Below are 14,830 nucleotides of genomic sequence, written 5' to 3' on the forward strand. Positions count from 1 at the left end.
GGTTTTTGTTCTATTTCATTTGAGCTAATCAATAACTTCCTTTTCCTCTCCCTGCACATTATTTTTCATTTGTATGTCATTTGTTGGATTTTAACCTGTGCAAATAAATTAAATTCAAACTCATGTTTATCTCCCCCCCGAAAGCAAATTTATATAATTATGAATTTCTTAGGAATAGAATCTGGCTCTTTCTTGAGTTGGAGCAGCATATACTGTATGCTTGCTGTGTCAAAATCCACACAGAAATGAAGTCAATTTGTTTTATCTGGTATTTCCCTTCATAAGTCAGTTCACATGAGTTCACGGTTTTGGCCAGCAGCAATAAGTGCCATAAACTGTGTCCACCTGGGACTTCTTCAACAGGGAGTTCCTGTAAAACAGTCACAGGAAAGCAACAAATCTCTGACATGAAATAATGTCCTGTGTCAGCTCTATACTGCCCATCTCCATCTGCATCGCTGCACCCCACTGCACAAAACCCAGCAGCAGGGCCACTGATGCAACACTCTACCCTGTTCTTCCCAGAGGGCACAGATAAAACAGCAGCTCTCCCTCAGCTGCTGAAGCCGTATCCACGAGAGGAAACATGTCAGACTGACCCTGCCTCTCTTATACATCAGGACATTCAGGCTGCCTAACATGAGACCTATTAAATGTTATTAGCAGCCCTCCACCGGCCTGATGCTGCAGTGAAGATTGTAAATACATTATCTCCCTCTAGTGGTGAATGTAAAACTCTGGTGATGGTCATTGTCATTCTGGGCAGTGCCTCCCCATTGATCCTCATTCAGAAAGATAGAACACTACAGCAGCGAGAGAGTGCAACACTGGAGTTGGATGGATGCAGTACTCTGTGTATGTATGCCAGTTTGCATTCAGCACATGGGAGTTAAAAGAATGTAAACATCCCATGGAAAAGGACTTTGGACCAGGAACACTGGTACAGAGAGATATCAGGATGAATGCGAATAGGCCTTTTTCACGTTAGACATTTTGACATGTCACAATATGAAAAGCACAGGTGTAGATATTAAAATGAATAATGGCTGAATTCCATTTAGCTGCATCAGTTTCAGGGTCCTGGTATTGTGAATGCTGGCTCACTGTCACACTCACTGGGACACTTGAATAGAACAGAGCCATCGTTAATGTTATTAGTAACACCTGTGCTTTTCCTACTATGAAAAGTCAAAATTTCTGCTGTGAAAAAAAGACCTATTAGAAATGTATTAATACGTTTAAGGGAACAGTCTCAAAAGTCATGAAATCTGTCAAACACAGACAAACTGCCCTTGCAAAGACGAGCAGCAGTCAGATGATGAAATTTGCAGACACATACAGTAAGTAAATAATTTACTAAAACAGCTGGGCATTGTAGTTTTTAGCAAACATCACTTAAATAGGAGTAAATAGTGTATTTATCGGGGACTATTTTCAGCTGCGGATTTACGGCACAAGAATCGTGCATGTGGGATCAACTGAAAATAAACTACAGTGCCCATGTTGTTCAGTGTGGCTCATTGATGTATTTTGTTAATAGTTTTTGGACAGCAATGCAGAACTTTGACACACTTTAATGGGGCAAATGTTCTCAGCAAACATTACTTTGCAACGTCAAAGTAAGAAATGGATGCAGCTGTAATGTGCACAAGTGTGGTCAGTGTGCGCATGGCTGCATACATGTGTGCACTTCAGTGTGTTCAAGCATGAATTAGCCCTGCTGACAGGGCCATATGAGTGATGTGGAGACACGATTATTCACATCAGCATACTGTAGATTATTGATGGCCTCACACTGTCTGTGGACACTTTCTATCAATCTCATATGATGGAGGAGCCGAGATAGGCTGCATAATTAGAAGCAAAGTCATTTTAAAGAATAGACACACATATGTGCATTAACACAGATAGCTGTGCTCTCCAGACTAATCAGTTTATCATGGCTGTCATGTGCCCAACATCTTTCTTTCTCTCTGAGAAAGTCCTGCTGCAAGCTGCACAGTGGCGTCACAACGATCTCTCCTAAAAAGGAACAGGGTTTGACTGTTTTGGACATCGTAGGTGTTTATTTTCCTGTCACAGCCTACAGCCTGTTTCGTCCCTTTTCTCCAATACTCTCCTGTTCTGTCTCTCTGTCCCCGACTCACTCTCAGTTTGTCTCCCCCCTCTCCCCCCTCTCCCCCCTGCCCTCCCTGAGCGTGGCTGGCCGCTGGGGTTGGCCTCTCTCTCTCGCTGTGCCACGTATGTAACCTAAACTGTGGAGGAGCCAAGCAGGGCTGAGCCACGAGAAAAGCTTTCCATAAGACCAGGCTGAATCTCTGAAATCTCTCTGGACCGTGTTCAGTGAGGAATGAAATGGGGCTGCACGCTCTCATTTTCTTCTCTATACCGCTTCATTTTCAACCAGTGTAGTCCACATCTGCATCTACCTCAGACATTAGTGTTCTTTTACCTTTTTATCCCTCTTTCATCTCCCTTTCCCACCCTACTGTCCTTTCTTGCGCTTAATGTTTCCATCTCCATATGTGTCCCTCTCTGCTGCTCTTTCCGCCTCTCCGTTTCACTTTCACTCTCTGTGTCAGATTTTCACTTTCCCCACAGTATATTGTGTTGCTGTAAAACGCTATCCTGGCCCTTCTCATATAAACACAGGCTCCTCCTTCACCCTTACTTAATGTCATTAACAGGTGGCTGTCTAAAATAGACACACACACAAACAGCAAGGCCGTCACAGACGCAGACATGCTTTTAATCAGGGCTGTCGTCATGTGAGCGGACCACCCTGCAGCACATTTGCTCATTGATTTAAGATTTCAAACATGCGTGGAGTATGAACAGGGTGCTGTTGAGACTGAGCGCGAGTTACAGGTGCAGTCATGGGTGCAAACAGCAGCGCAAACACACACACATTTAATCATCAACAGTGTTAACCAACCAGGCTGCAGCCCCCTCCCTCGTTACACTCACTTTCCATAGCCCTTATGCACCTCCCTCCCACCCCTTCCCTCTCTCTCTCTTTCACTAACTCACCCATCACCACTCTGCCCCTCTATTAAGTTTCAAGCGTCTCTTACTCCTGAACTGAACAACACACACCAAACAGGTCAGACTTATTCTTCTTTTCACTCAAGTGAATTAGCTGGTTGTTGCTTTCTTATGCCCGTGTGTCACACAGGTGGCCGTGGCTGTCTTTGGTGAAATGGTAGAGAATTCCTCATTTCCACAACATAAAGTGCACCCGTGTGTACAAGCTTATGAGCTGCTCAGCTGCTATAGAACTTCATTGCACCATAGTTTTTGTTGCATTGTCCACAAAAACATGCATGTAAGCACTGCTTAGGATCATCTTTTAGCAAAAAAGTGAGCATTTGTCTGTGTTGTCCCTCCAGTAGAGTAGCCTGGCATGCTCTGACCCCTCCGATCATCCTGTGGTTAATATGGATGTAATGTGATCAAGGTTTGTAATTCTGTGACTACTAACATGGCTGTCAGCAGCAGCAGTCTTGATGTTCTTTATTACAGTTAATGTTGGAGGAGTATTCTAATGCCTGGGTATTCCAAACCTTCGGTTCATTAGAGACATGCATTGATTTGCCTTTATTAGCTCTTAATTTTAGAACGTTATATACCTTTACAGTGCTTGCTGTAAGTTAGCGATAAATTGATATTATCGTTTATCGATGTAATATGGCAGAATAATAGCACGATGATATAATGTTATTGTTCTCCAAATTTCTGTTGTCCAAATTAATGTCTCTAAGCAGGTTGTAATTGAAATGTGACTCAATTGACTCAATTAGTTGTCAAAACAATCTCACCACAAGGTCCGTTGTGTAGCTGTTCTGGAGCTTTCATGATCTTCCTCAGCAAATGGAGTTTACTCTTTCAGATTTTCTCAACTGACATCTATAAAATCTATAGCAGAAATGATCCTTACAAGTATCGTGATAATGACTTTAGGGCTGCAACTAACAATTATTTTCATTATTGATTAGTCTGCAGATTATTTTCTCATTTCAATCAATCAATCATTTAATCTATAAAATGTCACAAAAAAAGTGAAAGATGCTGCTCACAAGTTCCTAAAGTAAAAGGTGACGTCTTCAAATGTCTTGTTTTGTCAGACCAGCAGAGCAAAAATCCAAAGGTTTTCAGTTTACAATATAAAACAGAGAAAAGCAACAAAAATCATCACATTGGAGAAGCTGGAACCAGAGGATGGTTGGAGTTTTTGATTGATAAATTACTTAAATGAATAGTCGAGTATCAAAATAGTTGCAGATTAATTTTTTGTCCCATTAACCAACTAATCGTTTCAGCTCTAAATTATTTAAACCATACCCCTGCTGAGAGTGACCATAGCTTTGTTCTGACTGTTTATACGTAAATGTATTACTATTGGCCATTTTGATAACATTACTCGGAATTTATATACTGCAAAACTCTTAATTTAAATGTACATACTGCATACTGCTCTTTATATTTATATACTGCAAAATACTGTACACAAAAGACTTGCACATAGTGGGTTCATGTGGTGCTTTGCCTATATAAAACCTCTGATGCTGTCAGCGCAAAGCTCTGAATTAAGTGATCCACCAACTGCTGGTGCTGCCTTCCTAACTGGCCAGGCCTCTTGCCTCCACTATGTGACCTGTTGAACTGCATAGCATAGTTAATTACTGCAGCCCCCTCTCTGTCAGAGGCATGAATTATCACCTCTCATGCACCCTGCTCAGAGCGGCGTCACCGTTGTGCCCTGCCACTCACGTTGTTTAAACAGCTCCAAAGGCCCCTCGCTCACAGTTTGGAATAACAGAAACAACTCTACGAGTCTGGACCCACCTACAGTGCATATGCCACACACTGAAACACACACACACTCAAATGCACGCTCAGAAAGACAGTCATGGCTGCAGATTCCAAGTGTTTGCTGGTACACGTAATGCAGGATGGGAGGTATTTGTGGCAACCCGTTATCCCCTCAGATCAAAGGGGATCTGTGTCTAAGCCAGAGATAGTGTACCTGCTCGGGGAAGAACTCTGTTGTCAATTCCTCTGGAGAAAAAAGCTGGGTGGTCCGCTCTGGCGCTGTGGCGTTATCTCTCACCTTGACCCCACACCAACCGAACTCCACTAGCACATCCAGCCCAATTGTTTCTTCATCTGAAACAAAATCTGCCTTTCAGGGAAATGCCATATGGTTTATCTATTGTTGGCTGAGAGCATGTCATATGGCTTTTAGGGAGGGATAACTGTAGATGCTGATAAAGCTGTTGGAAATCAAATATTACGCTGGCGATGAAAGGATTTTGCTCTTGTGAAGCATATGCTGGCTGCTCTTTCATCTTTCTGTTTCATCTCTCTAATTCACAGGACTGGACGGAAAACAGACACTGGCTCTCCTGGTCCTTGCCTCCTCCCGTTTTATCATTTACTTACTTCATCCGTCCCCTTCTTCAGTGTGGCTCTATTCATATCTCCTTGTCTAATTTCATTGTTCAGCCCACTTATTTTTACTTGATCCTTTGTTCATTCTGGCTGCTTTTGCTCAATTTACCCATCCATCACAGGATAACTGATAGTTGTCTCCTCGTATTTTAACATACTATTTTTAAAACATACCTGCACCTTCTTCTCCCTTAACATCTCCCCATCGTCTTCCCACTAAACCTTCCTTCAATCTTTTCATCTATTATTTGCTCCTCTTTAACCTAAGTGCCCTGTTCTTTCCCCTGGTCATCCTCGGGCCTGGCCAGTTGAGATCAGTATGTGGTCCAACTTCTTTGTACAGCAGGATGAGGAGGGTCGCATCGGGGTGGCAGGGGCTGGACAAGGCGGGGGTTTGGGTGGAATTAAAGGTGGAAGGGGACAGAGGAGGACCCACAAGATGAGTGACAGCCAGGAGGGGAAGATCAAGCTGGCGTTCTTTGTGTCTATCATTGGCGTGACCCTGACGGTGTTGGGCATGGGGACAGAGTTTTGGGTGGAGCTGGCCCAACCAAAGAATTTAAGCGGTAACCAGACCTGCCAGATGGCCCATTATGGCCTGTGGAAGGGCTGCATCCGCACCCTATTGGTGGCTGACATAGACCCAGAGAGGACAAGCTGTGGCCCCGCAGAACTACCTGGAGGTGAGACCTCTGGCTGGCGTGTGTCTGTGTGAGTTTGTGTTCATCTGTCTGTCTGTTCTCTGTGCTGTCTAGGAGGTGAGCAGGTGAAGTTTCTGGAGGGCATGTGTCTGTTTTGTTTCTCTGACTGTCTGCTCACGTCTGCTTCTCTGCAAACTGAATTGCCCGGCCATGCAAGTCTACCTCGAGGCTGTCTCCACGCTACAGTATGTGCCTCGGTATGAAAGTGAATTAATAGAAAAGGGTCAAAGAATTTTTCCGAGAGGTTGCAAGTTGTTGACATCATTGAGGGGAAAAAATGTGCATACTTGATCGCTACAATTCTTCTTTTCCATCACCACTGATGTGAAAACAGAGGGAGCAGGAATAACTAACATGATGTATGCCCTCTGGGAATATGCCTAAATCTGTAGGTCTGTTATCAGAGCCCATAAGGGACTGAGGAACACTTCAGTTTAATAAAAATAAATTCCATCCCACAAGCAATCTTAAGTTTTGATAAACATCTAAAGTAATTTTTCCCTGTGTGTGTGTGTGTGTGTGTATATATATATCTCCACTGTAACCTTGCAAAGGTATAGAGAGAGGATAGTTGTGTATGTGAAGCTGCCTGCATACATATGTATTTAGGTCATCCTACAGATAATGTGCATATTTAATCATTAAAGAAATATGAAGCTTGGAAACAGAGCACGAGCAGGACAGTAAAGCTGTTTTCAATTCTTACACTATTGTAACAACACAAAGCAGCATGCAGGTGCATGTAGCATTATACAATATAATCTTTGTGATTCACAACAGTGTCAGTGTAATGAAGCATTCATTTCAAGTTTTTCCCTTGACTGGCTACCTAATCATCATTGTACGCACAGTACAGACAGGTGGTAAGGGGCTGATCACAGGTTTATTGTATTGAGGAACAGTCATGTTTAGAGTTGTGACAGCTCCTTTCTAAAAGCACTTTATTCAACTTGACCACGGTTAGGTTCTCCAGAGCGCGTTGATTATCTGCACAATGACCTATTTCTGTCTGAAAAGCGAGTCCAGAGATGGAGAGAGGCAGGTATTGGAGGAAGTGAGATAGAGCTAGGCAAGGCAGGCTTTAGGAGGAGCTGCTCCTGGAATCACTGCCTATCTCAAGGAAATTTGCCGAGAAACAGCAGAGCTCTGAAGAAACCGAAAAATCTCTTCATCCAGCAGAGCTACACGTGGATCCCATATGAACATACAATACTATTCACATACATCACCTTGAATGATGTGTCATGATATTGTTTTTCTATCCAGTCGTAAAGGACTAATTCATCTAACCCTTCAACATGTCCTGCATCTGTGGCTGCTTCTAGCTAGCAGATATGTATCTGTGCCTCCGAGATGGTCTGTTGGTGTGTGAGAGCAGCCAGTATGCTTCTGACAATCTTTCTCACACGTCCTAGCACTGTTGGCCCACGCCGCCTGTCGCAGATGGCCGTGGGCTTGTCATGTTTGGAGGAAAAACAACTGTTTTTGCCATCTCTGCTTCTCTGTTTCACATCCCTGTTTACATGCCTCTGGCTCCCGTCCCGAGCAAAGTGCGGCCCGCTGATGCCGCGCCTGTCATCTCAAGACCAGCTATCCATCTCCGCTGCCTGCTGGAGAGGGAACATGACAGCTCAATAATTATAGCCTCAGCAGGGGTAGCGAGAGCAAAAACCAGTTGACTGTGATAGCATAATGTGTTAAAAAAATCAGTAGGCTGATAAATGGTGTGTCTGCTTCAGTAAAAAAATGTTTGCAAATGTGCTCAGGCATAAACATATTTGTGTGTGAAAGAAATGTGTGATTGTGTGTGTGTGCAAGCATGTGGTCATCTTGGACCACATAATATTCAGTGGGTGAAAGTCATCACTATGCGCTTGTGAAGCCAAGTGGAATCTGACTACTTCACAGTTTTTGTCTAAATATAGAGAGGGGGAAATGAGGATGAGGGACAGTCAGGGACTGAGGGAGAGTATATGTCTAATGCAGTATTAACCAGCCCCTCTGTGTTTCCTCCCCCTCTTGACATCTCCTGCTCCCCTCACCTCCTTCTCCATCTGTGGCTCCCCTCTCTCGTCCCCTTCACTCACCACCCCTCCATCTGCCCCCAACTCACTCCTCCTTCTCCCTGCTATCTCATTCTTTGAGCCTCTACCCATTTTTCCTGCATCCCTCCTTCATCATTCGCTCACCCCACATATCCTCTTCCCCTTACTTCTTCTTCTTCTTCTTCTGCAGCCACGCCTATCCATTTCTATCCTCCGTCTGCCCCTTCTCCCTGTCTACCTCTCTTTCTCCCCGCTGCCATCCACCCTCAGTGTTTTGCTGTCTCTCACCCTCTCTGGCGGCACCATATGTGTGGTGCTGGGCAGTGTGTGTGTGTGTGGAGCGGTGTGTGTCTCTGGGTATTCCAACTAATGCTCGACATTTGGATATAAATAGGAATGATGCATGGAAGGACAGGGTGCATGGATGCATAGGAGGCACATAACAGAAGACCAGCAGCCATCCATAGGAGGGTGTGTGTGTGTGTGTGTGTGTGTGTGTGTATGTACGTGTGTCTGATCTGATCTTTTTCCTTTACCCACAGAATCCAACTGCACCTACTTCAAATTCTTCACCTCTGGGGAGAATGCAGTCGTATTCAAGAAGACAACTAACAAGAGTGAGGCATTATACTTCCCCCTGCAATTTCTGTTATGCATACAGATGCACACTAACAGTTACATTGCAGCTACTATCAATAAAGATGTTCACTGGGCGTGCTCAGAGGACCATGCTGGTGTTTTTTTTTTTTTGCATGTTTCAGCCCATTAACTTCTGCTGCCACCCATTTCCAAAGCAAATCATAAGCTATCAGACTGATTAATGTGTTTACCTTACTGTCCAGCCGCTGGTTTTAAGCGCAGTTTGAAGATCAGCTGGCTGAGACTTGATACTTACATCACAGTGAGCATAAAGTCAACTTCATCTTTTGGTCAAAAGTTTTGAGCAGGGACTGTTTTGAAAATGTCCTTGATGCATTCAAAGAAGCTTTTAGAAGCAAAGAAACATTTAAAGCTGTGAGAGCGAATTGCAATCAGAAGTGTGTTGTTTGCATATTAAAACGGGAAGACATATACTAAGCAAACTTGTAATCGTATGGATAATGGGATGCAGTTTTTAGCCACGCTTGCAATGTCAGTCTGTTGGTTGGTCAACCAGTTTGGTCCAAACTTGAATATCTCAACAACTATTGGATGGATTGCCTTGAAATTTTGTACAGATATGCATCCTTCCTACATGATGTATCCTAATGATTTTAGGATGATCCCCTGACTTTTTCTGTAGCGCCACCATGAGGTTGACATTTGTGGTTTTGAGTGAAATATCTCTTAACTTTTCAATTGTTTGTCATAAAATTCATGTTCCCCTTAGAATGAATAGCGCCATCATCAGGTCAAAATTTTGTGTGTTGTGTTCAATACTTTGGTTTATGACCAAATATGTGCAAAATTAATGACATTCCCATCTGTACTTTGTGTTTAGTGCTAATGCTAACATGCTAAACTAAGATGATTAACATGGTAAACATTATACCTGCTAAACATTATCATGTTAGCTTTGTCATTGTGAGCATGTTAATGTGTGTGTGTACAGCCTCACAGAGCATGACTTTAGACTCTTCAGTCTTGTTTCCCTAAAAGTGGTTGCTGTTTGGCAGCCAGCTCAAATTTCACCAGGCACCGACAAGAATGACTCTTCAAAATACTCTGTGGTGCCAACTGCATTTACAAAATAACAAAACTTTGACAAACCATAAAGTGTGCACTGTGATGATTGATTCATGTCAAGCAAGTTTTAAGTTTCTGCAGGTTAATTTTAAAGTCTTATGGGCACACACTTACACCAATGGCCGCCATGGATAGGAAAACTCAATCAAGATTAATTCTGTAAAGTGTAGCTGGGCAAAGACAAAACTGCTGATAGTCTTTTTATGTTGCTTTCATTGTTATTTATCTCACCTCCTTTTTGGCTTCTTCTCCCTCCAAATAACAAAACCCATTCCTAAAGCTCTGTTGTGTTTTAATAAATAAAATAATAATAATATGTGTGGTGGAGTGTCAAAAAACACAAAACTGGCACTGGCTGTTGTGAAATGTTGATCAGCTTTTTGGGTTGCACCTGTTCAGGTTTACAGTGCCAATAAAATCTGTTTTAAACAGAGCCAGTGTGGGAAGTGGCACAATTCACACCATGTTTGTATTCCACATTTCAGTGATCAAGTAAAATCAACTATAAGCCCAGTAGAATCAAACTTTGTGAGGTGGAGCAATGTCTGATTCTAGTAAACGACCAGTTTCCACACAACATTTCACACTTCCTCTGTCATCTTTCCTGTAGATTTCCCACTGCATAGAGTAATGGATTTCAACTTTAACTACACTTATTTTCACAAATTCTCTAATACACTTTTATACTCTATTCCCTTTTCTCTTTTAATTTATTCTTTCTCCTTCACAGATCTGAATCTAGCAGCAGCTATCTTGGCCCTTTTGAGCCTGACCATGATGGTAATGGGCTCCATCTGTATCGCCATGTCCCTCAGCAAAGGAGTGCCCTTCTTTCTCAAGCCGGCCTCCTTCTGTTTCATCCTATCAGGTGAGACCTCACTATGCTATGCTACCTATTTATATTCAAGTATGGCAATATTATTTGGTATTTATGAGCAGTTGTTAGTAGACATTTTTATTAAGTTGTCTTCTAATGTGATTTTATTTAAATGTCTCTCATCCCACCAATTCTTCTCTCCCTCTGTGCAGGTGTACTGGTCCTTATCTCTGTCCTGATATTCCACCAGTCTGTGCTAGCTTTGCTGTCCAGTGACCACTCTGTACCTTTACACCATGAGCTGTCCTGGTCTGTGGCTTGCGTGGGCTCAGCAGGAGCTATTCTCATTATTGGAGGTTTCCTCTTTATCATCCTCTCCCTTCCTTTCAGCCCCTGGCAGAAATGCTTGCCACACAAGAATAGCGCCACCTAGCACTTGAATGCTAAAATATGCATACAGTATTCTTGATGTCTTGTTTGAGAGCAAGTGGAAAAGTCCTTTTCCAGAGGGCTGTGACTTTGCTTGCTCTTGGCATTTAATGTGTCCAAGAAGTCATACTAGGTCTTAATCAAATGTATGAGGAGAAGTCAGCAACACAGTAAGGCCTCCAGAATTTGTTTTTGCAAATTTTTTTTAGTGTTCTTTAGTAGAAAATAGGAGCAACGGGGCTACTGCTGACTGTTTAATTTTTAGCTCTGTGTTGTGCTTACTTAAACAAGTGTCACAAATAGGCTTGTTAGCCTGCCTATAGCTGTACAGCCACACATAAATCTAGTCTTTCTGCTAGCATAAGGAGAGTGAATAAAAACTTTTCAAATGCTCAGACTCGTTTCTATTTTAAAACTTATTTTAAAAGGGTAGTCTGTTTAATATGGAAGCCAGTTTCTGCCAAGAAAATTTAAAAAATGAAAAGTTAGCAACAATTCCCCCAAATTAAAAACTAAATGTTGTTGCTTGTCCATGCCCTCTAGAACAACACTGTTTTCTGACCTGACGCCCCTATCGGCAGGACAACATAATTTGTCTGTGTCTTTCAAAACCGTTACAAATCACTGTTAAATCTGTTTTATGATGTTACAACGCTATGGTTAAAGTTTGGTTAGGCTTAGGCATTAAAACAACTTGGCTGGGGTTGGGGAAAGATCATGGTTTGGATTAAAATGGCTGCTTCATTAAGGTTAGGGGACCTATATTGTCAATAATAAACACGTGTTTAAGGTTAGGGAACGATCATGGTCATGCTTAAAAAACAACAACATTGACTGTCGGTTGGAAATGGAAAAAGAACAGCTGTCTCTCGTGTCCCATGTTTTGTTGACCTCCTCCCTACATGGACTATCGTCAACTGACTTCCTTCTTTGCTCCTGTCATAATTACTACCGCTGCTTGAGGGCTTTGTCACTTGAATGTCGGCATATGTCATTTTGGGGCACTTGCTGAAATGACTGATGCTCCTGTAATTCTTGGGAGGACAGTCTCAAAGTTAGACATAATACAAAATTATGAGATTGTAAGTCAAAATTTTGACTTACAAAGTCAAAATACCAAGTCAGAAAGTTTGACGTACCATCTCATAATTATGACTTACCATGAGTATTTTTTTTTTATCACGCTTAACTTTTCATCTATTTCTTTCAGGCGGAAATGGGCTTCCATAGTTTAAAATTCCTATCAGCATCAGAATGTATCACCATCAGAGGAGGAGGTCCTGATTACTTTCAAAGAAGTTACTTTTCATATCTACAACATGTTGCCTGATTGAGTCAATGAGTATCCTTAATATTCTAGCCTATGAAGCTTTTTAACACTTAATACTTGATAAACAACAGGCTTTAGTTGTCATTATTTATTACTTACGTTTTACAACTATTGGGTGAATGCTGCTTCAGGTATACCAGATGAATGTATGTTGAATGAAATCAACTGTGAGAAGCGATTAAAATACCATTTTGTATATCAGAGAATTGTATGGACTCACTTTATAAGCTCAACTTTGTACATAAACTGAATGAATGTGTTTATATTTTGTGAATGGTCACTGTTTGTAGTGTTGTCTCCAGTCACTTTATTTGCAATATCTATGCCGTAAATACACTTTATTTTTGTCATAGGATGCTCACCTTATCTCTCTACCAGGAAATGCTATTTTACAAAACATATGCTGTGCTCATTTCTACTCATATATATGTACAGTATGTGGCGGCAGTTTTACTTATCATTAAAGGGATTTGACATAAAATAATTGCCTCCCTTTTGTTCGCTGACATGACACCCTGTCTGCTCTCAAACTTGACATTTACCCATTTTCACCCCTTCACAGTGTGACTCCTAACCTCTCTGCCAAACATCCCCCTCCCCCCAAATCCACTCCTCTATAATTAGGCCAGAGCTCATCGTAATGCATTTCACTGCAGAGGTTGGGAAACCTTATCCTTGAATTTCAACTATGTACCCCCCAGCCTATCCTCATACCTCTGTGCCCTTTCCTCTCCTACTCCACCCCTGACCTCAGTGCGTCACTTTGCCGGCTGTCTCCAGGGGAGTCCGGCGGTCACTACGCCTTCACCCCACCTCCAACACCCTCTTTCCTGCACACTCAGACAACTGACCAAACAGATCAGAGATGTCCCAATATCTACTCTAACACCGGCCTGCTGGGGAGTGAGTGGCATCCAGACAGTCACCTGCACGCGCACACACACACACACACACACACACACACACACACACACACATGCTTTTAACTCCCAGTGGGCAGAAACTGAATCCACATGACACACTATCCTGGTTGTATATATAGCTGTTAATAGTCCTACTGAGACAGTGTGACAAGTGGTGCACGACCACTAGCTTCATGTTTGTAAATGGAAATGGGCTTCCTAGAATTCTTCATAAGGACCTGTAGATTGAAGGTGGAAGCTCCCAGAAGGGGAAAACCTCAACTGTTAAAACGTGATATTGCCAAAATATGAATGCCCATATATTTTAAGCTGTATTACCCTAAACAGTGATAAGGAATGGTGCCTGTGTGGTAGATGGCATAAGTTTGCTTTGGCAGCCTCTCATCTTCCCTCCTTGAATCTCTCATCGCTGCATCACTGTGACTGTAACTAGACTGCAGTAGGTATGATAATAGCAGGGGAAGACACTCCTGATAGTTAATCCTCAGAGTCCAGGAGCACACCAAGGAATCTCAGGCCCCTTGTCAAGGATGTGGCACTGCTTCCCTCTGCCCTGATGCATCTGAAGTACCATCTCTTGTCTCTGAAGGGACTCCTCCAGCTTGATCCTCACTGAAAGTATTACCACTTTCCTCCCTACCAGTGATCACGCCTCTAAGGTCAAGCAAAACCTGCCCAGTGGGCCTGAAGGGACCAAAGCAGACCGTGACAGTATTTCATAATTGTTCATGCAAAAACATGCATGAGGTACCAGATGGGCCCATCAGAAAAAAATGATGTGCTCAGGTAGGGCAGTGGCCACAGAAATGTATACTGAATTAACTTTCAGTTGCTTTTCTCATTATCCTATTTTGCAAATACCACCCATCTGGCGCTACCCATATATTTGCAAATATTATGAGCCTCGGGTCTGATAGGGAAGGTCGAAGTCTTTTTAGGATCACAGAGCACCAAAGATTAGCTGAGAGACCTTGAGCTTGAGTAACTAGTAAGAGCAATGTTTGCTCACTAATGACGAACAGTGTGTGTTATAGCCCAGTGGTGGAAAGTAACTAAGTGCATTTACTCAAGTACTGTACTTCAGTTGAATGTTGTTGTACTTTTCTTTAGTATTTCCATTTTATGCTACTTTGTACTTTTACTCCACTACATTTCAGAGTGAAATAAAACATTTATCTGACAGCTATAGTTACTTTTCAGTTTAATATTTAATAATATTTTTCACATACAAAACATATGATCAGTTTATAACATATGATGCATTTTTATAGATTAAGTTACCCATCAGTGTATAACACAGTTGAAACTGGCTTCACCTGGCCTAACTACACCATTAAAATTCTTCTGACATGTTAGTTAATGCATCGATAATAATGATCCAACAATTTAATAATATAACAATGACAGGG

General features: G+C 42.2%; 1 protein-coding gene across 2 annotated transcripts; it reads left to right on the forward strand.

The window, feature by feature from the left end:
- Positions 1 to 1,228: 1,228 nt before the first annotated feature.
- On the forward strand, positions 1,229 to 12,979 carry cacng6b (calcium channel, voltage-dependent, gamma subunit 6b). 2 transcript variants are annotated; one of them, XM_044209122.1, is made up of 5 exons: positions 1,229 to 1,340; positions 5,377 to 6,134; positions 8,740 to 8,814; positions 10,653 to 10,790; positions 10,952 to 12,979. In XM_044209122.1, exons 2-5 carry the CDS (start codon positions 5,771 to 5,773, stop codon positions 11,170 to 11,172), a joined length of 798 nt encoding a protein of 265 aa, XP_044065057.1. In that variant the 5' UTR covers positions 1,229 to 1,340; positions 5,377 to 5,770; the 3' UTR covers positions 11,173 to 12,979. The 2 variants fall into 2 exon arrangements, with proteins under 2 accessions (XP_044065057.1, XP_044065056.1); XM_044209121.1 differs by lacking the exon at positions 1,229 to 1,340 and adding an exon at positions 3,000 to 3,103.
- The last annotated feature ends 1,851 nt before the right edge of the window (positions 12,980 to 14,830 follow it).

Source organism: Siniperca chuatsi, linkage group LG9, assembly GCF_020085105.1.
Source record: "Siniperca chuatsi isolate FFG_IHB_CAS linkage group LG9, ASM2008510v1, whole genome shotgun sequence".
Taxonomy (NCBI): Eukaryota; Metazoa; Chordata; class Actinopteri; order Centrarchiformes; family Sinipercidae; genus Siniperca; species Siniperca chuatsi.